Below are 26,450 nucleotides of genomic sequence, written 5' to 3' on the forward strand. Positions count from 1 at the left end.
CCGGCGCTTGTCGGGATCATGCTGACTTGTGCGATACTCATTACAAGTAATAAAATTACCTGTAACCGATTACTTTTTGAAGTAAATTTGAATTATTTCAGTACATTTACTTGTTAGTAATCGCAAGAATAATCTGATTGCTTTTAGAGGTACGAAACTTACTTGTAACCGTTGCTATTTTTCCCCTTTCTTTCCTAATGACAGCACCTTTTCGTACGAGTTTTCTTCCAAGAAATGCTCGAACTAAGTGTCCTACAGGGGGAGGATTTATCAACATTGGTAAATTAATGGAGATAAGTATTTATAATTCCGTGATTTCAATTCCAGAAAGGGTAGCAGAGAAGACCCGTTTTCAAAGCGGCAGAGAAATTGGTCGTTTTAAAAATCTGAAGTTATCGGAAAAGTAACGGTCACTTTTTCAAGTAACGGCAAATTAATTTTTTTAAGTAATATAGTAATCTAATTGAATACGCTTTAACCTGTAGTAATTATAATTGAAATCGATTACCTTTTTCCAGTAACGTGTCGAAGGCTAATTGCGCTCTCTAACAGTGATTTAGCTACAGTCGTTGAGAGCCTGAGACACGCGGGGCGTGGTTTATTAATTTTTAGGCTTTATGCATCGTGATTCGGCGTTCTTGCCGGCTCATGCTGCAATATCATTAGGGACTTTTTAGCTAACCGTTACCGTGTTCCGCGTACCGCGCTATTGGAGCCCTTGAAGCATGCTTTTACGCGCGCGCCCGGCCGCGGTCACGGTGTCACTCCGGACGCACACTTAAAAGCATGCTTCAAAGGCTAAAGTAATGCGGTACGCGGAACGCGGTAACGGTTTGCTAAAAGTCTCTATTCACTGTAGAGCGCTGTTAAGATGCTCGGGCCGTCCTGCGTTTCTTGAACTCTGAGTGACTATATAGACGGCCAACATTTGGCAAAAACTTTCACCTCAAGTAAGGAATGAGAACAAGAAAGGTTACGATCCTGCTCTTTTTTGTCTATTTTTATTCTTTCGGGTGTTACGAATGAATTTCGAATACATCCCGGTCAAAACTTGAAAGATAAAGTTCGGAGCAATGAGTTTTGGTCTTAAAGGACACATGGTTGTCATATGCAGCCCACCTACGCATTTGCCTAAAAATAAAAAGCCGAGCCTCGTGGCAAGGAACCTTTGCCGAAGATCTCGATGACGTTTGAGCGTAATCACTCGAAGCGACTGCAGCATCCATGGGAGCGGCAGGTTGTGAACATCTCTCGGGTGACCTTTGCCAGCCATTAAAAAAAAAAAAAGATAAAAAATAAAATGACTCGAAAGTTTTTGCCAGAAGAATAGCAGCCTGATGACTTGGTATTATAGTCGGTGACAGGTTAGGAACCCAACACACTCGTGACCTTCCGCCGGGCTTTGGGTACAAGTGCGACAAAGTAGCTACAAAAGGCAGATAACTCGCGCTCGAAGCGGTTAACCTACCCTTTTCCGACTGTATCCTCTTTCAGCTTACGATGGACCGCAGGAGATGCCATAACGAATCCGGCGGTTTGGGTTTGGGTGTGTCACGTGACCCGACGCACTGCGCTTCTCGCTATGCTTATCCAGAATGTCCCGTGCGACATTCATATGGCATTGGACTGGCTCCGATGGCTTGTAGCATCCGTTGCGGTTCATCGTAAACTTAAACGGAGTATGTAGTGGGTACCACAACGCTGCTACAACTTTCAGGTGGCTTCATGTCAGAGCATGCACGGTCGTGTTCGATGCGAGAAGGTCCCACGAAATGACACCTTGTTTGTTGCGATATATCTTAAACACCTTATATCAAAATTTTCCCGACCCTCCATAGCAATTTGTTAGCACGCTGTTAAGCTACTGATTCAGAAAAGGTGTAGGAAATTTAGGTGGTTTCACTGATTTTACACAAAGAACATTTCATTCCGGAAGGGTTGGTGTGTACAGCTCTCAGCGACATCGAATGAACTTGAGTGTAAATAAAGAGTTTAACGACCGCGTATAGCCAGCAAGTTCGTTTTATTAATGCAAGCTACGAGAGCAACAAGGTCAGTCTTACTTTTTTTAAGATTTTGTTTTTTAATAAAGTTAAGGTTACGCACAGCACACAAAGGACGAGAGCCTGCTAAAAATAAAACGAATCCAAGGTATCCTGCAACTAAAAATAAATCTGAAGCGAAACAGAAATGTATGCAATACAAAATATCAGCAATACAAGCACAATATCAAGAGCCGACACTGAATGCAGACCAACCGGTCACAGTTGCACAAAGTGGGATTTGATTGCTTCGTTTCGCACTTTATTCAGGTTGCTGCCTCAGTAACAAGACACCGTGTTTGCGGCAAGCCAGTACATTCCTTCGAGGTACCGAAATCTTTATTTATTTATTTCTTTTCGTGTGTTTTTCTCTTAAATGCGGAATCGTTACTCTCGGCACTCTGCACCGTTCAACACGATCCAGACGGACGAGGAAAAGACGGGAAAGAAGAACGCGCGCGTCCCAAAAGACTCGGAAAAAGTATTGCAGCCAGGCACCGAAGCGTAGACGCCTCTTCAGCGCAAACTCCACCAACGGGTGCCTTCAGAAAGGAGGACACAGCTTGAACTGCGAAGAACATTGCAGGCTTCCGAGGAAACTACCACCAAATTGCGAACAATAAAGTTATCGTTTCTTCAGCGCTGCGGCATCCTGTTCCGCGAACACCGTCTGCGGTTGATGGTGCGGCTCAGCGCCGTCTTCCATGGTCCTCTTGCCAGGGCCGCCGAGAAATTCCGAGTACCTCTTGCCCGGACCTCCGAGGAACTCAGAGTAGCGTTTTCCGGGTCCACCCAGGAATTCGGAGTACCTCTTGCCGGGCCCTCCGAGAAACTCGGAGTAACGTTTCCCGGGTCCGCCCAGGAACTCGGAAAGTCGCTTGTTCTGGCGTGGTCTGAGAACTTCCATGAGCCAGTCCATTTCCCGACTGGGGACTCTCTGCCTGGCGTTCGTGAAAGGGCTACCTCCCGTGTACAGCTGCTGGAGGCTGCGACTCAGCGTTCCGTCTGAATCTAGGAGAAAGCACCGTCGTGTGTTAGGCCTCACCAAGGGTAAATCCGGATTAGGTTTGACGATAGAAGTGCGAGCATGGAAGCCAAGGAAAGTGCACTCTAACGCCAGCGCGTTGGGCATAAACTGGGCATTGAATGGAGGGTTTCGAGTTATCTGTAGCTTTATTCACATCCTATTCAAGATCTCAGGCGTGATTTGTTTAGAAGTGAAGAGTAATTCTCTTCTAAAGAAATCTATTTCTTTTACAGTTGATTTTTAAGAATGACATAGCCCTTGCCGACACTGGTCTGGCCTCAACTGGTTTATATATATATATATATATAAAATAAGTACAGTACTTAATTGGCCTTACTGTGCACTTCCCTTTGTAGCAACAAATGTAAAAAAAAAAAAACTTTAACATTTTAGTAGAGCAGAAAAAAATTACGCTGTGCTAGCGCGTACTGAACAGCCGTGTATCCTTTTCAACCAAAAATGCACGCTGCCGCTGTTAGAAAACGCTATTCAGAGTGTGGCCATTGGTTAAATTTCCACCATTCAAAGCTACCATAAAGGCTGCATCACACACACAAAAAAAAAATACTTCGAGACCTAAGATAGTTTTCTTTTTTTAAAGAGTGAAGTAAAACTGAGCGTAGAATTAAGGTGCTGAAGGCAAGAATCTTGCTCGCATATTGTAAAAATGTAGGTATATGTTCTGAAGATGGATACATTACATTGCTGAAACAAATAAATGGCTTATAGGTCTTATTAGTTGGTGTTTAGTGTAGATTTAGTCCGTTTTTGCTTGTTAACGTGGCAAGCACACATGCGCGCGTTGAAAAGTTTAATGGTGGGTTGATTAGGGCGAGTTTAGTTCGCAGTTGAGTACTTACGTGTTGAACAGCGATGACCGAGCCTTACAAAATGTTCATGCAATTCCTTGAACAAAAGAAAATATAAAGAATTGTCAAACACTTTCATTGGGGTTCGTGCATGAAACCATATTTTAACGTTTTGATTAGTTAGAGAGGTATTCGTGCAATTTAGCCATGCTAACAGCTTCATTTTAGCATTTCACTGAGCGCGTTGTTTTAGCCTGTTAGAGTCACTATTTAGGCAGGAGTAAAATTTAAAGTTATGTTTAGGATTATACTTTTATTAACTCTAAACCAGTTCACGTTTATGTTGTGTATTGTTTAGGCTGAACACTATCGTTTATTTAGATTAAATCGTTTAGATGGCAACAGGACATCCCAGTGCCGGGACTTTACACGCAAGATCAGCGAGCTACCAGAAGTATGTTCAGAAAGACTTCACAAACCAACCCCATTAGTTAACCCGCCAAGTTAAAACAAGGTATCTGTTGTTTGTTTTTTTGTTCCTTTTTTATAGCTTCGGCGAGGTTTCCCAGAACAGAGCTTTTGGGGCTTGCATGCAATGGCGTCATGCATTGTTAGGCTAAATCTATTATGAACGAGTTTGCAGAAGGCCCCATTGACGCATAATAAGGATACCTCGTTGGGAAGTTAAAGGGAACCTGTTTCAAATTCGGCCTTTCGTCTGACGTCACTTAATGTAGCATTCACACCTCGCGTCTCGTGAAGACGGCAGTGCGGGACACGGTAGAATAAAAGAGAGAGGTGTCATGAACGTCTTCACCTCGACCATGGAACAAGTGCATCGAAGGTTTGCTCGCATTTCTGACAAACGCCGTGAGATGGCGCAGCACGTCGAGGGTAGTAGGAGACCTATGAGAGCCGCGCTAGGGCGCCGCGCGACGCGCTACCGCGCCTGCGCGAAGGCCCCTAAACCGACAGTGCTCCTGCCGGAAGATGCGCGAAGCCTGAGCATAGTTCTGCCGCATTGGTTGACTTTGTCCAGACACCCCTCTATTCTTTCACCGTGGTACGAGACACCCGGCCAAGGCTACCTCGTTCACGCGTCGAGGGGACCGACAACAGGTGGCGGAAAGTCTCCATGGACTGCGTCCCTCTTCCGTCGGCCGAGGAACTCCGAGCCCATCCTCTTCTGAACCAGGTCTGCGGACGAGCGTTTGCCCAAAAACTCGGAACCTATGCGCTTCTGCTTGGCGAAGAGCGCGGCGGCGCTTAGGTCCGACATGAGGGGCGACGCCTCGAGGGCGTCGTCGTCGTCTTCCAGGGCTCCGAGCCGGTTCAGCGCAGCCGCCGTGCGTAGGAAGCGGACTCGGGCTGCGGAGGGTCTCGGTTGCCCGTCCTCTTCCCAAAGACCCGAGATCAGGTCTGCTGCGTCCATTCGAGAACGCTTGCCGAGAAATTCCGAGCCCATCCTCTTAGCTGCGCACAAGGGAGAACATGTGGCCAGGGGGGACAGGACGGCCTCGCTCTGGTGCGCCAATGTTATTACGTTGGCCTGTTTTCGGAAGCCAACTTTAGTCCGCTGTTGTGGCTTTCTCTCACTCTACACCGGTGTACTCGAAGACGAGACTGAAGAGGAAGCTAATCAATCGCTGGCACTGAATCTGAGACTCGGAGTCAAGAGTTTAAAGGTTGAGTCAGTCATAGCTTTCGTTTATAAAATAGAGAAACGAGGTGCAGGACTCCATAGTTACTGTCATGCAACAACAGACCGAGGAAAATTCACAATGATCTAATTACTACCGATACTCTTACTACAATAACCGCATCACATATTATATGGACTATATTACTCAAAAACTAATTCCGAACTGACAAGGGCCATCTCAATTCTCCCTACCCTGGCATTCTTAACATTGACTAAAGTGACGTCCTTCAGTGTCTTTTCTTGGTGGCGCCCTCCTATGGTTCCCTCTCGTGACGTCATTGCCTCGCGAACAACAAGTTCGATGGTGTTTGCAATGAGCATGGTCAAAACTTGAAATCGTAGCGCTCTGAAAGCAGTACTGCCAACACCGTTAAAATTGAAGTTCTTACATTACTCTTATTTCCGTCGATGGGAAATCATTTGCTGACGTCATAGTCAGTATTCGTCAAATCGTGGCAGGCCGACCATAGCGACGCTTTCGATAGCTCACGTCGCCAATAGATCTTTCCAAGAAAGGGCTCCTGGCCGGTTCCATTTTCAGTGTTCGTGCGTATGGTGCGTGATTTGCTCGCTTTCCGAAGCGGCGAACATAGGCGTGCTAAGCTGAGGAGATCGCACGCTTTGCTGAGAACTTTGTAAACATCGGAATTGTGTATAAAGCCGGGGCCAGACTGCTTATAAATTATACAAAAGACAGTCTGCACACATACTCGAACGCGAGTCGCCGCGAGATCCATGCTTCGAGTGCTGCATGACAATGAGTTCAAGGAGAAAACTTGGCACGCGGCATTCGAACCACGGATATTGCCAAGACTCCATTGTGTTTGCAGACTGTCTCTTGTGTGATATATGAGCCTTGTGACCTCGGCTTCAGAGTCACACACTGGAATGCATCGGCTGTCGGAGCGACAAAAATAAGACAGGACCGCGTCCCCCGTCCTCAAAGTAACGGAGGATGATGTTAGCCGCATGAATTCCTGCGTCATCCGGATGGCCTGGATAATTAATAATACTCTTTCAGCTAAATTTTGGCGTGCCAAATGAATAGCTAGACATCTGACACGGGACAGCGCACCCTGCCTGTATTCACGGGGGGGCGCACATATGGGACGGGGTGGACACTCCCCTCCCATTTTCAGGATGAACCGAGTAGAACTGCATATTTTCTGGCCTCTCTTCGCACGTTTTGGGCTTGGCATTACGTCAGAGACTGAGGACATGGGACTGCGGGGAATACACAAAAAAGGCGAGCGGAATGCTTATCACAATGAAGAGCAGAATGCAGCAAAGAGAAAAAGCAAAAATGTTGACTATGAAAATAATGGCAATGGTAAAGATGACGACGATCCTTCTTTATGGTGTGGTAACATGCTTTGAGGTGTTGACCGCAATGATTGATAGAACTCTGACGGCTTCCAGCTCATATTGTTGAAAAATAACTCATTTTGAGATTTCTGAGTTCTCCAGCTCCCCCACTCGGTGACAATAAAGGAAGAAGATTAAAGGGGTTTAAAGGAAGATTAAGCAATATTTTTTTTTGTCTTAAATTCAGGCTTTGTGGAGTCTATAACCATGGCCGGTATGTCTTAATCTTCTCAAAATGTTGCGCTCATCCTACGATAGCGGAAGCTCATAAAATGTGGTCAAGTTCACGCAGCTTAACTCGCGATGAAGGGGTGATATCCTGACGTGAATCGAAAAGGATTCATCGCCGTATTCTGCATTGTGGCATTTGTCGTATGCTATTTTTTTTTTATTTGAGCCTATGGACATACGAGACAACGTAAGGTAAAATTGGGCGTTTCATAATATAGCCTACACGCGGCTATTTATCAAAAAGACCGATCGTAGCAATTTATAGCAGGCGACCGACGACAAATGAGAAGGCACAGATAGTATTTAGACCCAAAACAGATACTTCCGCAGTCATGGAATGTAATCCCTCAGCAATTCTTCCGCACATAACAGAGATTTGCGGTTTCTAGATTTCACGGTATTGCCGTTTGATGTCGATACCTACTCCTTAGTGAAAATATACAGGCTACTGCAGGTGGACGTGCCGCGCTTCTACAGCTTCGCTTCGGCTCCTTCAATGTATTGACCTTACAAAATCAATGGCGTCGACCTTTACGCAATCTGTTTCCTCGAGCTATTTATAAAGATTAAAGCCTTTGAGCTAGAGTCAAGGCGCTCCTTCCTTGTCGAAGTAGACATGTAAGTAACGCGTGACTATAGTAACGAGTTACTTCTACCTAGTTACTTTTTTCGGTAACGAGTAACGTACTTTGTTATTTTGTTTAAAAAAGGAACGAGTAACATACTTAGCTACTTTTAAAGCTAAGTAACGAGTAACGGTATTACGTTACTTTGGAGGAATAGCATGTATAAGAACCGTTTAAACAGCCTCGTTTTAATTCGAACCTGAGTATGCGTCTAACGCGACAAAGGCAGATGGACAACCCGAAAACAATTAAACAGTGTGACAGTATAGCAACGTTTACCGCTGAACACTTCGGTCGAACTTTGCAACAGGAGATGTCCTTCACCCAGCGAACGCAATAAGGTTCGCTGCTTGAACATTCTAGGTTCGTCTATACAGACCGAATGTAAACACGGGGGTTGTCAACACAGGAAGGCACAGAACCCATTGTCAACTTCGAGAACAAAAGAGAGAGGGGAATCCCAGATTCACCACGTCAGCTGTTTAGCGTCGCCGGAGATGTATTCTCAAAGAAGCGGGGAAATAAATCCGAGGAAAACTTGGAGAGGCAGCTACAGCTTAAATGCAACGACTATACTAAAAAGAAAACAACAAAATATGAAACAAAAGCAGTTGTATATTTGGTTGTGAAAGTTACGAGAAAAGTAACTCGTGACATTTGAGGTAACCTAACGCGTTCCTTTGAGAATCGCTAACGATTATCGATTTAGTTACTTTTTGAGCAAGTAACGGAATTTAGTTACTTTTTTGGGGTTACCTGTGCATATGTGTCGAAGGCCCCAAGTGTCGGCCTACCGGGTCTAGCTCCTTTGAAAACAGCAACAGTGACTAGAAGCAGCACCACCCAGAGGACAAACGGGGAAGAGGAGGTGCCATGTATAATAGAGATACAGTCCTTGGAAAGGATATTTTCCTGCTTCTTTGTGTGTACCGAAGCGTCGCCAGCAATATGGCCCTACCGGGTCCAACATGGGACCTCCGCATCTATGCTCCGCCGTTCCGAAGCGGCCGAAATGCATATGACATTTCCCAGTAGATTAATATATTAACTCTATGGGATATCTCCCTGACATAATACCTCACGACGACCAATCGCCGGAAGGCCGCACGTAAATGGGGTATACCGACCGCGGGAATGCCGCACTGTAATCAGCGTCGAATATCCGGCATAGTTTTGCGACAACCATCCAAACTAATATTATCATTTCGTTGCGGACAACGGACAGCAGGGATATTTCAGCATTCGCCGGCACAGCGTCAACTCGCGGTATGTGATGACGTAGATAAAGTCTAGGCTCTATGGTGAGGAAGGGTATATTCCCTGCGTAAGGCTGTAGTGATAGTATCTCTGTGTGTTGTAATACTGTTTTGAATTAAATTTCCGCCTCGCCTCGCCAACTGAACAAGTTGAGAGACAGCTTCGAGCGATTGTCGCAGGACCGTGAAGATGTTTGATATTGAGTAACGCGACGCTATCGGGCTTTCAAAAAAAAAGTATGATTTTATTTATTGAGTGTTAATTTAGTTTAGGACTTAAGAGAAATGTGTACATACACGTGCTTTGTATTGCAATGTTCTGTCGCCACCATTGACAGAGGTTCACGTTTCGTTGATAACTACATTGAGTAGGATTAACAGAAATGTTCACACGCCACATTAATCATTACTTAGCAAGTTTGGTCATACTTTCTTATTGCAGTTTATTTCGTTTTGCGTATTGCGCAAAATATGGCTCATGTTTTTTTTTTTTTCAGTTTTTTTAAAGCTTTTCTTCAAAAACGCTCAGCAACGAAAAATAAAGCCCATAAATTTTCAGTCTCAAGCCTGTGCGCATGAGGGCGTGTGCACATGCGTGCGAGATGTTATTTGTTTTTATTCGTAGTTAAAGTGCCTTAACGAGTGAGGAAGTCTCCCTATTCTTCTTTCAGTACTTACTCTACTCATACTCGTACATGACAATGCATACGTATATATTCGGGGGTCTGTGTGTACTAATGTATACACTGCGCGACACTGTGAGCGCGAACAAGACATCGGCACTTTTGTGCATTCTACTCATTGAGGATATAGAAAAGCCTCAAACTTTACCGCTTCGGTTAATGCCCTGAATAAGGATTTACCTTCACAACAGTACCTTTTGTAGCACCCGTTCAGTTTTTGATACAAAAACAGTAAAAATTGGCGATCGCTTGTTCGCACTAAGAGTGTCACACTGTGTACATCTGCGCACTATAAAAAATATAAGAATAAATAAAGGAACGTGAGCTTAGTTTTTTGCAGAACTCAAGAGAGCGAATCGCGGCGAACAATAAAAAAGTCCCACCAAATGAGAAAGCTTAAAAATAAAAAAATAAAGCGATGTGCGCGTTGCCCCGGGGAACATCACAGTTTTGAAAGAAAGTCGTTCTCAACTTCGTCGTTCGTTGGGATCCTTCACTTCTTCGTTGTGATTGGCTGTCCCGGTGTTCCGGAGAAAAGCAAACTCGCAGACTCTTTTTAGAGTGCGTGTGCGAGTGTGCGCCACGTGCGTCAAACAATGCGCTCTCTCCGCGTGTGGGCATTACATTCCCTAAATTTTAGAAAGGATCCACGCGCGCGGAATCGCCAGAGTTTTTCTCGGTGCCTGTAACGCGTCCCCGACTGGTGTGTTTTTCGGGTCCTAAAAAAAAAAAAAAAAAGTGGTTCCTCGATTTTCGTCTGATGACGTCCCAGAATCGCCACATTGCCGCCGCCGGCCGCGACCTTGACGGTGTCGAAGCAGCGGTGGTGGATGGGGCGGACGCCTGTCCTCCGGCAGATCGCTCTTCAGCTTAACAGTGGACGGACGCTTCGGCAGCTGCAGGAGTTGGGATTCCGCAACGACAGCGATACTCCCGTTTCGCTCGTACTTTTTGCCGGGACTTCTGCCACCAGCCGCCAGGATTCTGTGACGTCATTTGTTGCCATTTCGATACCACTTTCGATACATGGTGCGGGGTGGGACGCAAGTCACACCAGAAGGACGCGCACTTCAAGGCACCATAGTCCTTGAGTCAACTGATGCCATTAAAGCGCGTACGCACGTACGAGTAGTCGTGCGAGCGGTTATTTAGGATGCGGGGAAAGAAACGGAGGCAGTAGCCACGAGAGAATTAAGCGTCCCTTATAATTAACGCCGCGATGCCCCGCACGGCAATTTTGGCCACGAGAACTCATCTCCAGCTACCAACACTCTCTCCGCTCCCCCCCCCCCCCTCCCCCCTATGTCGCAACCTCCGCTCGACCCCAATCTACGCCAAGTATGGCGAGCACATTCCATCAAGAATGGCGTCGAGAACCGCTCTGGTTTCGCTGTAAGCTAATCGCGAAAGAACTCGTGCGTGTGGAGTCAGAAAAGCGGTTCGGTGGCTCTACCTGTTACTCCCGTGTGAAGCCGACTTGGGACATCTGAATGCGTGGAAACTTTAAATCACTTGGCGGAATATGATAGGTACACCGGGAGCAATGAGGGATGGCAGCGGCTAAGATGATAGTGGGTTTTATGCAGGCGCAGTTTCCTTGTATATGGAGTGCTAAAGTTTCACGGTACAAGCTGCTCCGGGTTACGGAAATTTAGTAACACTTCCAATAGTGCAAAAAGCTTTCGAGAGATGCTCTAGGTCGCACGCAACGAACAATGCCTTGACCTTATGCTTTAAATGGGTACTCCAATGATTTTTTTAGCTATCCCAACTAACTAAATTTTCGGAATCACCGGCCTTTACTCTTTCCGGTATGATACTTAGTATCGCAAACTTCAGAATTGTTGTTAAATCGGCAAGCGAAAATGATGCCAAATCCAACATTCAAATATACCCGCGCATTTCAGTGGCGTGATGTCAGGGAAAGGCAAGCTTGCAGGTCGAGTGGGCAGTCCAAAAATAGACTAGGGCGAACATAAGATTCGTGCGCGGATGCTGGCCGGAGCGAGCTTCCGAGGCATTCCTTTGACACCATGAAACTGCTTTTAATGAGTTGGGAACAAAGTCTACAGACCAAAAAGTGAACCCTTTCTTTTCCCTGACGTTACTTTTTGATTGTTGCCAGTGGAGACTTTCACTTTGTAAAATACGTTGAGGATCAAAATTATAAATTTTGCTCCTCAAAGTTACTATTCACTATTTTTACTATTTCAGAGGTATATGTTTGTGTGTTAAACAAATTTTCAGCGGAAAATCGGGGACTACGAAGAAAACGCCGGAGTACCCTTTTACTGATATATAGTGGGGCTTTGTGGCGCTGTGTCTGTTACCGCCCCAGAAGTACAAAAACGTCACGGGAGACGGCGCTGCAATGCGAATAATGGCGGCGTTGCCTGAATAATGGTGAACAACCATGATTATTTCCCCGTTTCATTCCTTCTTTGTTTTATTTCTCGTGGTTCCGACCAAAAAGTATACAGTACATTTTTTTTAAACATTGCGTACGACAGTGAATATGGATATCTTCGTACAGCAAATATAAAGCGTTACTGGAAGGGAGTGTCTTTACACATGGACGTGAGCATACTACCGGGTTCGACCGAGAAAGTAAAACCCGGTTTATCAGCCAGCATAAATAAAAGTATCGGATAAAGCTGAACATCCCGTCAGAATAGCATGCCGGTGATGGGGATGGGGACGTCCACGTAAGTCGTTAAAACAAGATGTATACTGTTGTAGCCGTCTGTGGCATTTATTTTAGCAAAATTAGTTTATCAGCAAGAAAGGAAACTCGCTGACGAGTTTGCTTCACCGAAGTAAATGTCACAGGCACCCACAGCATTTTTTTTTTCTCACGAAATTAGGCATAGGCGGACGTCGGCACAAAAATAAATATTGTCTTTCTCTTTTATCTTATGATCCATGTAACGTCATGTTCTCGAACTTCGTATGCTGTCCCCATCGGTGGCGTCATGTTCTGAGAAATTTCCAGCTTTTCACAATGCGTAGTTTATTTACGCTGGTGGAAGAACCAGGTCTCGTTTTCTCCATCAAACCTAGTATATCAGCTGCGCTAATGCCGAATTTGTGTGAAACACAAATTAAAAAGTCATTACTGCACTTTAAACCGCGATCATGATACTCAATTCTCACATTTTATTTTCTCAAACATTAAAAAAAATATTTTTATAAAAATATAAATATATTGCTTTCTGAGGCGGGCGGAGGGGAAAGGGGAGGGGGGAGGGTAGGGGATGGGAGGGAGTAGGGGCGTAGCTCAAGAAGTTTCACTTCTGGCAATGACTTTCTCATACTGCATTTGATGTGTTTTATTTTTCCACGCAAACCCTTCTAAATTGCTTTAAAATGGTATCCCCCCCCCCCTCCCCCGCCCCAGACACACACCTACACCCAGGTCGACGTGAGAGGTGATACGACGACGAGAGGTGATACTCGGAAGTGCACTAATAAATGCTATTACTCTCTTCTCTAAACGCGTGTTTTCGGTATTCCCGTTTCTCGGCTACGTGGTGACACTTTTTAGGCTAGGGGGCGAGAGTCGCCGCCCGATTCGAAGAACCTTCACCTTTATTTATCCTCCCTATCTATCCCCCTTTGTAGATACACGGCCCCGTCGCTCGATGCTCGATGGCATCGCTCCATTTACCGTTGTCTCGTGCGGGATGAAGAGCGTAGTATACGTTCTTCGTAGGCCGAAGACACCTCGAAGCGCCTGAGGAACTGATGCGAATGTCTCTTCCATCATCGGACTTGAAACAGTAGATAGACCATAGACGTCACATTGCAGTGTACGTTGCATTCCTAAGTGAAAACTGGGAGTCAATAAATAAACCACGAGCAGATGAGCACGGTATGCTCAGAGTGGGGAGAAATAGAATGGGAAAGACTGCCTCCTGCGTACACTCTAAAAAATCTGGAGCGTCCAGTTTCTCGCAAAGCAGCCAGGAGAGCCAATCCCTGCAAAGTATATGGAGGGAGCTCGCTGATTGACGAGAGTGGAAATATGTTTAAACATACAATGATAAAAAAAGCTGTCTGCGTTTTGACACTTAGCATGACGTAAGCACGCGGAACGTCGTGCAGTTACACAGCGAGCGCAGACTGTTTTACTTTTTTTTTTTTTATATTTAAAATCTATTTTCAGCTTTGTCTTTCGCCGAGCTCTATCCGTAGATCGCAGCGATAAGCTCTCTCAAGCGCTTTGCAGGAAAGCAGACGCTCCAGATTTCTTTGAGTGTACCCGCCTTTATGCCGGGTATACACTCCGTGCGACGCGACTGGCGCGCCGCCGCGCGGCCGGTACCAAAGGTAGGCAGTGAGAACCCCAGAGAAAACGAAACCGAAACCACGCCGCGTATACTCATTGAAGTCGGAGTGGTGCGGTTGCGCCATCAATAATGTCAGCTGTCAATAATGACGCAGCAGCCTGTGCTGCGTCGTTATTAAGTGCTTCAATAGTTATGCGTCGTATCTCGTGGAAACAAAGTTTCACAGTTTTTCACTTCGCCGATGTTTTGTGGGACAGCGACAGCGATGGACTCGTGCCGTACGACGCGAGAAATTTGGTCTCCCGATCATGTTTGCCACTGTGTGCGTACGGCTGACATATTATACACTGCCGCTTTGCGCTGTGCGTTTGTTTTCGTACCAGTAACGCCTACATGTGTTAGCGCCGATGGGACGAACTGAAATGCCATCCCACACTCGCGGGTATGCAGTGCCAATTTCGTTGGAGGAATGCCCTCCAAAGAAGTTTCGTCATCATCGTACGTGTCGATGATATTTCCGGACAAGTATGACACGCAATCTGTACTTCATCAAGAAAGATTCGAACGGTAAAAAAAAAAAAAGTGACACATATGAATCTAATGAAGACAACAATGAAATTCGGAATCACTGGAGAATCGACGTTTGAGTATGGAAGTTTATGTGGTGTGCTTTCGTTCTTGATCAGCCTCCTTTTTGGATGTGGAAACGCTGACACTCCGATTTCTGTAGACAGCAATTTTTTTTTCTCGGCTTTCTAGCCACCTATCGCAAAGTGGTTGGAATTGGAAGTACCGCCCACTGGTCCCTTCCTATCTGTAAAGTGTGCACCTCCTACGATGAGTGGTATTATCTTGACATCCTTTGACGGTCAAAACCAGTTCCCATTTAGTTACGCCGCCCAAACTAAATTTCCACCTGGTTTTGCTATGCCAACTCTTTTTGGTGAATAAGTGTTGCGTCAAGTTACGGTCATGTCAAAGTACCTGTGCGCCGAAAATCAGCACCTCGCACAACAGGTTATTACACAACTGACCGCAAAAGCCCTTGACGGCCAAACCGTGTGTTGGCCGAAAACTTTGTTTTCTCGGCTTTGGAACCACCTTTTGTAAACGTTTTTCGATTGGAAGTACAGTCCACTAGTCTCTTCCTACCTGTAAAGTCTCCACTTCCCAAGACCAGTGGTATTCTCTTGACGGCCCTTTCATGGTCAAAATCGGTTCCCATTGAGTTGCGCCGCCCAAACGAAATTTCCACCTGGTTTCCCTGTGCCACCTCTTTTTGGTATAATAAGTGCTGTGTCATGTTACTGTCAAGTCCAAGCACCTGTGTGCCCAAATCTGCACTTTGCACAGCCCGCTATAACACAACATTTTGGGTCCAATATTGGATATCCAGTGCAGCTTTATTTCTTTATTCGTTAGAAACATAACTTTCACACCTGCTGTCTTAATAAAACTTGGCACACTTCGTGCACAAACTTAGTGAACATCTCACTCGCCTCCAAATGTTATCGTTCCAGCAGCCCTACGTTTACATCGACGAGCGAAATAAATTTCCCACTCAGAGCAATTATGGTGGCGGCCGTCTTGCTTTTCGGAAAATTGCTCCAACTCCTTTCTCGGCCGCAACTAGAGAAATTAGCCCTAATAACGACTCAAACTCGATATATAAGAAGTGGAGAACAGCTAAATGCCCTTCTGCCCCAGCACTAATGCAATGTCACCCTCAACGTATTGGCTCAAAAAGCAAAAGTTGCGTCCGTGCGCGCTTCCGCCGCCACAGCTTGGCATGCGAAAAGGCGCCGCAGGCTGCTGAACGCGCCTCACTGTCGAACGCCAGCTCGTCCGCTAGCGGCGCTGCGCGCGTTTTTCAAAGCGCCCCCTATAGTTCCCGCACGGAGCGTATACGTTAACCAGTGTCATAAGATTTTTTTTTTTGTTAAAATTTTTTTGCGCTAGTGAGGTAATTATCTTTTGCATTTCACTAGGTAGCCTCCTGCACCTCGTTTCAAACAAGTGTTTATAAAAATTAAAAAAAAGGATTCTTCCCGGTTTAGTTATCACCATCATCAAAAATTAAAAAGAAATTAGGCTGCGACAAAAAAAGTAAGAACAAAAAATCGCACTTTAGAGCCGCGGTTTATGAAGAGAATGCGGTTTAGGGACGTTTTATTCCTGTCTTTATTTTGTTTTAGCGTGCCTTCAACAGAGTAGAGTGCAGAACGTCATTGGCATGGTAATCGCTGAAACGCTACGGATAGCCTTAGCAGCGGGAATGATGAAATTTCTGCTAATGCATCGCTAGGGAGTTCGAAATATAATGCGACATGTATGCCTTGTCCGAGCGACGTACTGAACACCACGAATTTAATTTTTATAAGCTCGGTCGAAGATCAACAAGAACAAGTTTGATGTCCAAGAAGTTAGAGCCCCGAATGCCTCTTGCACTTACATAAATCGTAATCAAACGTAAACAGTTCGTTTTTGCCGAATGTAATGCCACGTTTACGATAAAAAATAAAGTTCGTAGCGGGAAAAGTATTGTCAGCGCATTGACGTTTGCAAGGCGCCACCTCAATTACACGGAGTCTCATTTTTGATTATTTAGTAACGTGTTCAGGCGAATACCAAGCAAATGCGTTCTTTTGTTACATCAGGAACACAATTATTCCAAGATTTGTAAGTGTCGCGCTGGGGGAACTCATGCGGAGGTTCCCCCTTTTTGTTTTCTTCTTTTAATTTTGTATATTGTGCGCTGGTAATGCAGCATGCATCGTGCATGATCTGAAATTTATCCGAAGCGCAAGTTCGTCTGCTTCTGGCGGAGGGGTTCCGGTGACGTCGGACAGCCGAGTTCTGGTTGGCTCTGATTGGAAAAATAGTGGGTAGAACTCAACGCTAGCTGCTTCGGAGCCAATCAGAACTCGGCGTTCTGACGTCACTGCAACCCCTGAGCAAGTAGCAGACGAACTTGAGTTTCGCATTGTCACTGACGGCTTAAGAAACGCAGGGCGTGGCTAGTCCCAAGTAGAGACACTAAATGAGCTGCGATTAGAGTATCGCCACTCTGCTCCCCGACATTGTTGCGGGCGCCACCATTTTGGTGCTTGTGCAGAGCAGACGCAACAGCCGATCGTCATGATTCAAAAGTGCGACTCCCTCAGCATTAGGTTGAATGTTAGGAAGCTCATGTAATATTGCTTTGCTCTGTTGCGAACTGTTTGAACATTTGTGGAGGACGGAAAAAAAACGTTTCCTGCAAGTTCAGGCAAAAAGCTTCAGATAACAGGCAACCATGAGTTTAAGTCGCAATATGGGCAAGTGTCATTCGTCTGAAGCGTAGCTAATTTAGTGGAACTAGTCCCAAGCATCTCATTATCGTTCAGGAGCCAATGAGATTGTGGCATTGGCAGGTAAGGAGGCCGAAGAACCAATCACGAGGCAAGAATCACGAAACGTACTTAGCCACGCTCCGCCTTTCTTAAGCTGTCGCTGATTATATAATGAAATGAAAGGCGAAGGGAGGTGAGTCTTGCGATAGGCCTCGGGTGGTCGGCGGTTACCCTCCATGCTGGCGTTGGCCACGCACAGGAACCCGCAAGTCACCAGGACCACGAGCAGGAGGAGTTGAGGGAGACTCATAACGACCAGTTTCCTGCAAAAAGAAAAAAAAAAACAATTGACAAAAAGTTTGAATGTTGAGCTATCCGTCGAGTACTTTGGCATGTCACAATACATTTTGCGTTCTGTCTGCTTGGAGGACGCTTTTGCAATGTCATTATAGACTTCAAGAACCCGATCAGAATCGACGATTCTGAATTCTAGTAGTCCGATAAAGATCCTGTTAAAGGAATGCTGAACCGAAATCTGGATTACCCAAAACACGCGGCATAAGCGTGCAACGGGATGCTACAAAAACCAAAACATCACTCATACAGCGATATCTCGAACGGATGACCGTATTTTTCAAAAAAAGAGGCGCATTTGGCACGAATGTTGACGTCATGTTTTTCCGAGAAGGAGAGGGAACGGCCTCCCGTCTTCTCCGCCTCGCGGCCTTGAGGGAGCGAAGCGAAGAGAGGAGGAAACAAGGTATCTTGACATCACGCGCATCGTACTTCTGGTTCAATCGCGGCTTCTTTTTGCAAAAATACGGCCGTCCATTCGAGATATCGCCTTACTAGTAGTGTCGTAGGGATTGTAGCGTCCCACCTACATCTCCAGCATTATTTTTTAAAATCCAAATTTCGGTTCACCATCCCTTTAAAGTAGTGATTAAATAATTAACATTTCAGTGACTTGACTTAAAATACATTTATATAATTTTTGCAGTCAGATCTTACGAAACAGAGTTTAGTGCTGCTCTTTTCTAGCCACCGTTGTACGACTTTTCAAAGTGCCACTTAAACTATAGTTACGCTTATTTCTAGTGCTTATATTGAAATAGGCATTGAACATTCCATGATCGTCTTTCGCAGCAATTTTTAACGCGATCACGTTAAGGAGCACGTGTCGCAGAAAAGCCGGCGTCGGTGACGTTGTGGCCTTTGATTCGCATTACATGTCATTTTTTTTTCAATCATTTTCATTCCACGCGTGACGTGACGTTTCATGTGAGCGTTGTGGGTTGTTTGAAATTCCCGCGCGAGATCATGCAATTGTGACGTCATGAACCTATCGACCAATCAGGAATATCGCGTCCGCGCTTTTTATGTCACGCCACTGACGCTTGCTTTTCGGCTACATGAGCTCCTAACGCTATCGCGGTAAAGAAATTGTTTCTCCGGCTGTAAAGAAAAAAAAAAAAAAGAGAAGTTTTTAGTGACACGCGATGCAGACCAAATTCATCGTTTTTAGTTCCCTCGGTGCGGCACAAACTCAGCCGTTGTGAGACAATATTGTCTCACGTAAACTCGCATTTAGCCCGCCTATTAAAAAAAAACAAGAAAAAACAACAACAACAACAGGAGTTGTGCAACATTCGGATGCATGCCAAAACGTGGAAGGTAACAAACCTTTCCAAGGCTTGATACGAGAATTCTTATATCTTTCGTACGAAAGCAGACACACTTCATTTAGCTTTACTCGTGTTCTGGCTCTAACTTTTGGATATCTCGTGGCAGCCTGCCCGCAGTTGGGAAACCAGCTGCAACTGAATTATTTGCGGCAGCCGCAAAATTGGTCGAGCTTTTAATAATGCAGTAACTTGTGTATTTTACAAAATAAAAAAAGTTATACACGGCATGTTTCTGCGTGAATATGCGCACCAGTGACCTATCCGACCGATAAATTGTTGCGATGAGTCAGTCTCATAACGAAGTGCGTGAATTAACAAAAGCAAATCCTCCGATTTTCTTCTTTCGGAATAATTCGGGCATTGCCAATGTCTGCGGTGAATGCCTTGAGTGATGGAAGGAGGCCGCGCATGCCGCTCTTCAGTCTGAGAAACACGGAACGCTGCCGTGGCCGCTTGTTCTGTGTCCAAGCTGACGCGATAAACGATGCTCGTATTTCTGGAAATGCTTTGGCAACTGCCATTGCCTAGAAAGAAAAACTAAGGGAAGTTTTTTTCAGTTATTAACGTTACAGAGTAATTTTAAGTAGTATTACTATTTAGCGAAAGCAGAAAAATCGTTTCATGAATTTAAGCTGGAACGAAGTATAATAAACGCTGCTTTTCGTCGGCTGATAGAGACTGCAACCGCTGTCAAATGACTTCGCATGACGACATGCCCTGTTGCGCCAAGTTGAGCCGTCGGAGATAACTGACCCGTCCATGTAAACATAATATCTTAAAATATAATTACCCAGAACGATGGACATTCTAAATTGTAGAATCACAACCACAGGCTCTATAGACTCGTCAAACACAAAGTCGGAGCCGAAAGTTCGAGGAGCGCGCCGATAAGACTTGGACAACAAAAGCGCGAAGTCGTCGTCGTAAGAGTCCGATCGGCGCGCTCCGTAAACTTTGACCCCAACTTTGTGTTTGATGAATCTAGGACAACAGGGGTGTATTTGAGTTTTGCTGCTGAATACCTTTAATATCAAGGGTGGCACCTGGGCCGGCTTGCCAGAAACAGCGTCTCAGGTAAGACTGGGTGAAAGAGAGCACTACAAAACCAGCGCCCGAGCTGAGCGGGACTCAAACCGCGTCTGAAGACGCTCGCGCGCCCCGGCCTTTGCGGTGCGTTCTTTCACCCAGTCTCAGCTGCGACGCTGTTCTAGCAAAACAGCCCAAGCTCAAAAAAATTTCATGGAGGCACGTTGTGAGAACTTTGGACCGTGCGAAATTAACAGGCACATGTGGTCGCATGCGTGCCAGAGCTTTCGACTAAATTGGGGGTTTGTCTTGCCAACGGTATATCAGCGGCAAGGCATCGTGCTTTGGGACGTGCCTTGAGAATTTCCAGGACGTCTACAGGTATGTTGCTTGCCCCTTGTTTGGTTTCCAAAGTTGAAACACAAGCCGGAAGTCTAAGGAAGGCTCTAAGCAAAGCGCCTGAATAATCTTTTATTACGATTTTGTTTATGTTTCTGTGGCACTTTCCATTGACAATTGAAAGGCTGTATCTAGGCAGGCCAGTAGAATGATCCCGACGTAGCAGAACCGACATTGTAGCACTACACGTATACTATCCCTAATAAAACTGTAGAGGTAAATAAAACTGGTGAGCTTCCTTTTCTTTAAATAACCAATTTGGGGTGTCAAATTTACTCCTCATCAATAATATTCTCATACATGAAAAATTTACGTATGGGATTCTTTAGCCAAATATCAATAACAGTTTTTTTTTGTTTTTTTTTTAAGATTTAAGGTTGCGATTGCAGAGGCGTCTATCAAACCCTTTCGGAGAAAATTTGCATTCTGGCTCTAGTTCGCACTTGACTAAAGCCAGAGGCCCGTTCCTGGTCGAACTCGAGCGGAAAGAATAGGTGTAATATAAATGAAGTGGGGCCTTAAATGCCTCGTTGGGGTACACCTCAAGGAATGTAATGTACTCTTCTTTCTTTAGTTTGCTAATTTAAGAGTGTGCGCTAATAGAAGTGACTTTTAATCCTTCTGTACAGGTGTCCCCCGACGCCAACCTTCTAAGGCGCTTGAAAAATGGTATCTTATAAAATACCGTCAAACGTTCATTGTACACCAAGTTTTCTTGGTGTACAATGAACACCAAGAAAACTTGCGACGATGACTTCTTGGAGTTTTCTTTTCCTTTTTAACGTGGATCTATACCCTCTATACCAACGCTGAGCGAATTTGTCAAAATGGCGGCCTATTTTTATGTCATTTTGGCCATCGGAAGATTGTCCATTTATTCAGTTTCACGCGCGCCTGTTCACCTGCCGACATATTCCGCGAAGGCGTTCATAATTCGCACCCATATCGTTTATATTTGGAGGACTGTGACTAGGGATCGATGAGTTTGCGCAGTGGATGACAGCCATTTCAAACTCAGGAAGAAAAATCAACGCAACTGCATTTATCTTTCATTCACCGTTCAAGCTTCCACCTATTCATTCGTTTAATATATATATGTATATATACATTTTTCACTTGGCGAAGTTTTGTAGAATGGTAGAGCTGAGGTTGAAACATATGTGCAAAAAAAGCAGCCGAAACTCACAGAAGATTCGGAGCATACAAAAATCAATTCCCGGTGTTACTAAAAACAAAACAAAGAAAACGGGGGTATTTTTTTTTGCACGCGAGTTTCAAATACGGTATCGTTAAAAGCAAGATCGCGATTTTCGAACGGGAAATTTCCTCGTGTAGTTAGCGGTTTTCTTTCTTAAAAAAAAATGGCTATTTTTCATGATACAATTTTCGTGTGTTTCTTGGGAGGTGTTTCACACCTGCGGCCCAGCGTTTAAGGGTGCGAAGACCGCTGGTGCTGCTTTAAGAAAATACAAATTCACTCGACTAGGGAACGACACTTGTGGAACTATTATATTTAATTATTTTTATTAACCTATCTTCCGCGGTACCACCGCGTTCTCCAGAACGGTATACGCAACATTTCAAGGAGGCGAAACCGCTAATCCTTTGGAGCTCGTCGAGGAAAAAGAAAAATGAAACCTTACTGCCAAGACAACACGGCGTCTCTGAAAGCACGATTCCTAAAGAAAAAAAGAAATGCTTGTTACGGATGCGAGGCATGGAATCCCCACGTCCTATTCACGTGGAACTTTCTTAAACATTTTGAAACCGACGCTTTCATAAGAAGAACAGGTGAAGCTTATTCGAGCGCTCGCTCCCTCTCCCTAGGGTAGTGTGTTGAGCTGTCAACGAAAACCTCACGAGATCTCGAGCGTCGTACCTACTAACGACCTTTTCGGAGACAGAATCTCAAAAGCAGCAACTGCTCGCCTCTGAAACGGTCTTTGAAGAGGAGAGTGATGCAGCCCATACTGCATTTGATCGATGCGGGAACACACACGAAAAAAAAAATGCTCACATCATTTGCCTGTTTTTTAGTAAAGCGTTTTCGTTTGAGTACGTTTCTTCTTTACGTGGTATGTTTTTCTTCGACTGTATGACGTCCTCAGGCTGAAAGCGGTGAGATCCCTCTCATTTCGTTTTGTTTAGATGTTTGTTCGATATTCAATTTGCTTTCTTCTGCAGCCCTACGAAACTCCGAAAAACGGGGAGGCGGACTTTAAAAAAAAGAAAAAAAGAAGGCGATCGTTAGATCCTCCAAAGTATAAGGTAAGTCAGATAAAGTGGCAACAGAAGAAAGGCGTCAGAAGCAGCAGCGCGTGTGAAAGAACTCACTCCACGAATACAGTTAATTGATTCGTGCGTAAGAAGTTACGTCAAGCATGCGTCTGACGCGTTTCTCTCGGCTATTTTAAATACCGCGAGTCGGATCGAAGCCGATTCGTTTTCGATACCGCTTCGCTGAGAAAAATGCAGATACAGCGACTGCGGAATGGGCCCGACGGTACAAAGTGACATTTTTGGCCGGTTCTTCGCACAACCCATTCATATGTACAGTGCTCAACAAAACGACATGGACCAGTAGAGCGCGTGGCTCCGCGCCGATGCAACGGCTCTAGGGAGTACCCGATCAAAGAAATGGCGGAGCCATTATGTTACTCTAGGCAAGAAAAGCCGTATATGCTGCCTGTGTAAGTCAGAGTAACTATACGCTCCTCAAGCGAGTTATACGCGGTTACTCGAGTGAGGCCATGAGCTGCGCTCGTCCATTTTTTTTTTTTTGCGCTGTATTTGCTTTTTTTTTTTCATCTGAAAAATAAGAAAGGCAAGCGGAAAAAATGAATGAATATAACGGGCAACATCACCGTCATTACCTTTTGTTATCATTTATCTTGTACCTCAAGCTACTTCAACACGTTTATTTCCGCAATAATTCAAAACAAAGTTTCTATATAAAAAAATAGTCGCTTATTTACTAAGGTTGATTAGCACATTCTTCTTTGAGTATGTTCGAGTACGTTGTGTTGGCTTGTAACTGTTTGCGACGAGAGAATACACTGGCGTCTAGCAGGTGGCCCCGGAACACTGCCGATCTGTGAATAGGATATTTCTGAAATGAAGTCGATGTGCTCTTAATGAGGAATGGTCGCTCCTAACATTTCACATTGCGAAAATTATTTCCAGCCAGGCAGTCCTCCGTAGATGCGGCTGGGCCGCCTCGTACGTCCAGACACCATAAATTTACCTGACGAGTTTCACATCGCATACGTACTCCGTTTTATCATAACTAAAAACGACGCCGATACTACATGTAGGAACTCATTCACTTCAACGCCGACAAACATGCGTGTATTATCAGCCTGCTCAAAGAATTTCGCTCGCCCTTGAAGTACGGGGCCTGGAACGCGACACGTTTCGTCCCAGGAGCCGATGCGGAGCGCAAGTTCGTCTGCTTCTTGTAAAGGTGCTGTAATGATTTCGGAACGCCAAGCTCTATTTGGCTGATTGAAACAAAAATAGTGGGTAGGCCTCAAGGCATCTATCATTGACTTGTACCCGCTGTCCTTCCAATCAAGGCCAATCAGATCTCGGCGTCGTACTGGCGTCAGAGCAGCCCCTGCGCAAAAAGCAGACGACTTGCTCTCCGCGTTACGTCACCGTCGCTTGTCGCGATCCTGGTGGTTGTTTTTAGACATGCTGTCTGAGAGGGATAGCTGTCGTCAATGGATCACAACCCAAGGTTGCTTGGGGTTTTGTCAACTGGTTGACTACAAAGGCGCCTACAACAAGACAGGCGTCTGCCACATTTACCTCGGCTGCTGTTAACACCACCAGGATCGCGGTCAGTGAATAAACGACAGAGACATATATCTCAAGGCGCCAGTTGTGACATCTCGAGGCGAAAACAGAGGAAGCAAGAATAAAGACGCGGTAAGCGTAACAACGAGAGACGCGTTCCAGGCACCATAGCTACTTTGCTCGCCTTTGTGTTGTAATGGAGTAAAGCAATTCTGCTTTTCCAGAAGCCTACCCGCCGTGTTATATCGAGCGTTTTCCCACTCGGCCCCGTCAACGAGATACTACGAGAACGGGAAATGAGCTTCAAAATGGCGGAATCGGTGCCGGAGAAGATAGAGTCAGGGAAGAGTTATCCTTCCTTGGTGTCTTCGGTGATAAGGTGCTGTTTCAACGTAACATGGTCTTGGCCTCTTCAGACGAGGCGATTCGCGCGAACGCCTCGTCTGAAAGGAACATCGGGAGGGAACACCGCGTATCGCTTAGTCGTCTGTCCAGTTATCCCGAACGGTCTCTCCATGTTCGGGTTACGAGCAAGAGATGAAAATATAGAAAAACGGAAGTCAGTTTTTTAAACAATACGAAGTCCGGCTAAGATAAGTCCTGCCAGTAAGTTGACATTGTCTAATCTAAAAAAACAATAAAAATAAGTTAAACTTAAAATAGAGCACGATAGATAAAAGTACACAAGTGAAGAAAAAAAAAATATAATAAAAATAAAGCTTCTAGTCACGCACACGCACACGCACACACACACACACACACACATACAAACACAATAATTTGAAGTGACTTCTTTCGATAGTTGGTGTCGTTAGGGAATTTGATTTCCACTCTATAGAAAAAATACTATTCCTTTCTCAACGTCCTGTGATAAGCCAAATTTTGGTGCAATAAATAATTAGTTGATTTCCTCGTTGAATTTCTGCTTGCGTTTTCAGATCATTCAGTTGAAGCTACTTGGAGTATGTTTAGAAACAAAGCAAACTCGCCGATTGCCTCCTTTTTTTTTTTTGTAAAGGAATATTATTTCTAACAAGTTGTCTCTCTTGTTTAATGTAACACAAAAACGTATTTTCCGTGTCGCGAGGTCGTTTGGCCTTGCTGCGCGTTGGGAAGCTTATAAGTAGGGTTCGGCGTTTTCGGTTTAAACCGATAAAAACCGATAAAAGTACGCCGAATCCATTTTCGGAAATTCGGTTTTAGCCGAAAAAGGTCACTTTTTAGGCTCGGCATTTTCGATTGAAACCGATAAAAATACGTCGATAAAAATACGTCGCATTCATTTTCTCAAATTCAGTTTTCACCGGAAAAGCTCACTTTGACCTTCCAGTCGTACCGCAGAGCTGTGGCGAAAAAATTAAACGACAGTGTCTATCGAAATGTGCCCGAATTTATGGGATACACGGATGCCATCACGACGTTTTGGTTTGAATGTGCCGCATCAGATCCAAACGTGAAGTCTGAAATGCCCCCTGACTCCCCACATACAAGCGTGTTTTTTAACTCGTTGTAAAGAAGACTGACTTGATTCAAGCTCTGCATGTTATGTTGTGCTTCAATACGTCACACCGTGTCTCTTTTGGTGGTCACAATTAGTTGATGGGCCAATTTTGGCTCAGGCAGCTCTTCATATCCTTAGACTGCCAGTGTCCAGTGTTAGCGTTGTGAGGGCATTCTCGAAGCTCAGGGTTATATTAACAGGGAAGAAAGAGTGCGGATCAACGAGGAGAACTTGGGAATGTACATGTGTGTGTACTATAATAAGATCACGTAATCCTGACGTACAGACGGTAAAGTTCAATTTTTTTTTTTGGAAATAGGCTTTATATCTTACTTGTCTGTACTTCTGTTTTCTTCTTGTTTCTTTTACAGTTGCACACATTCGCCAAATAAAGTGTCCATTTCTTTTTCAATGTATCTGTGCCGTTATTCTTTGAATGATCGAAAATATCAGAGCTACAAGAATCATCTGATCCGGTGACCGTTGGTGTTTATTGTATATTCACTGAAAAACGCCGATAAAATTTTGAGGGCATAAATATACGCCGAAAAAAAACCGAAAATTGAATTTTAAAATAAACATCGAAAAAAGTACGCCGAATTTTGAAAAAAATAGAAACCGAAAACGCGGAACCCTACTTATAAGTCAGCTGAAGATTATCATAAAGTAGCTCTCAATG

The 26,450-nt window shown here is 44.8% G+C and overlaps 1 protein-coding gene across 1 annotated transcript in view; it reads right to left on the reverse strand.

Annotated features, from left to right (window-relative positions):
* Positions 1–2,004: 2,004 nt before the first annotated feature.
* The window catches only part of LOC120847847, a 120,282-nt gene continuing 95,836 nt past the window's right edge, over positions 2,005–26,450 (reverse strand). Inside the window, exons 2-5 of the mRNA XM_042291863.1 lie at positions 17,594–17,685; positions 4,967–5,351; positions 3,930–3,975; positions 2,005–3,053 (exon numbers count right to left, since the gene is read on the reverse strand). Of these exons, the coding sequence (XP_042147797.1) occupies positions 4,972–5,351; positions 17,594–17,672 (459 nt within the window). The 5' untranslated portion in view covers positions 17,673–17,685 and the 3' untranslated portion in view covers positions 2,005–3,053; positions 3,930–3,975; positions 4,967–4,971. The remainder of the gene's footprint in view (positions 3,054–3,929; positions 3,976–4,966; positions 5,352–17,593; positions 17,686–26,450) is intronic.

The sequence above is a fragment of the Ixodes scapularis genome, unplaced genomic scaffold (assembly GCF_016920785.2).
Source record: "Ixodes scapularis isolate PalLabHiFi unplaced genomic scaffold, ASM1692078v2 PGA_scaffold2__306_contigs__length_199485367, whole genome shotgun sequence".
NCBI lineage: Eukaryota > Metazoa > Arthropoda > Arachnida > Ixodida > Ixodidae > Ixodes > Ixodes scapularis.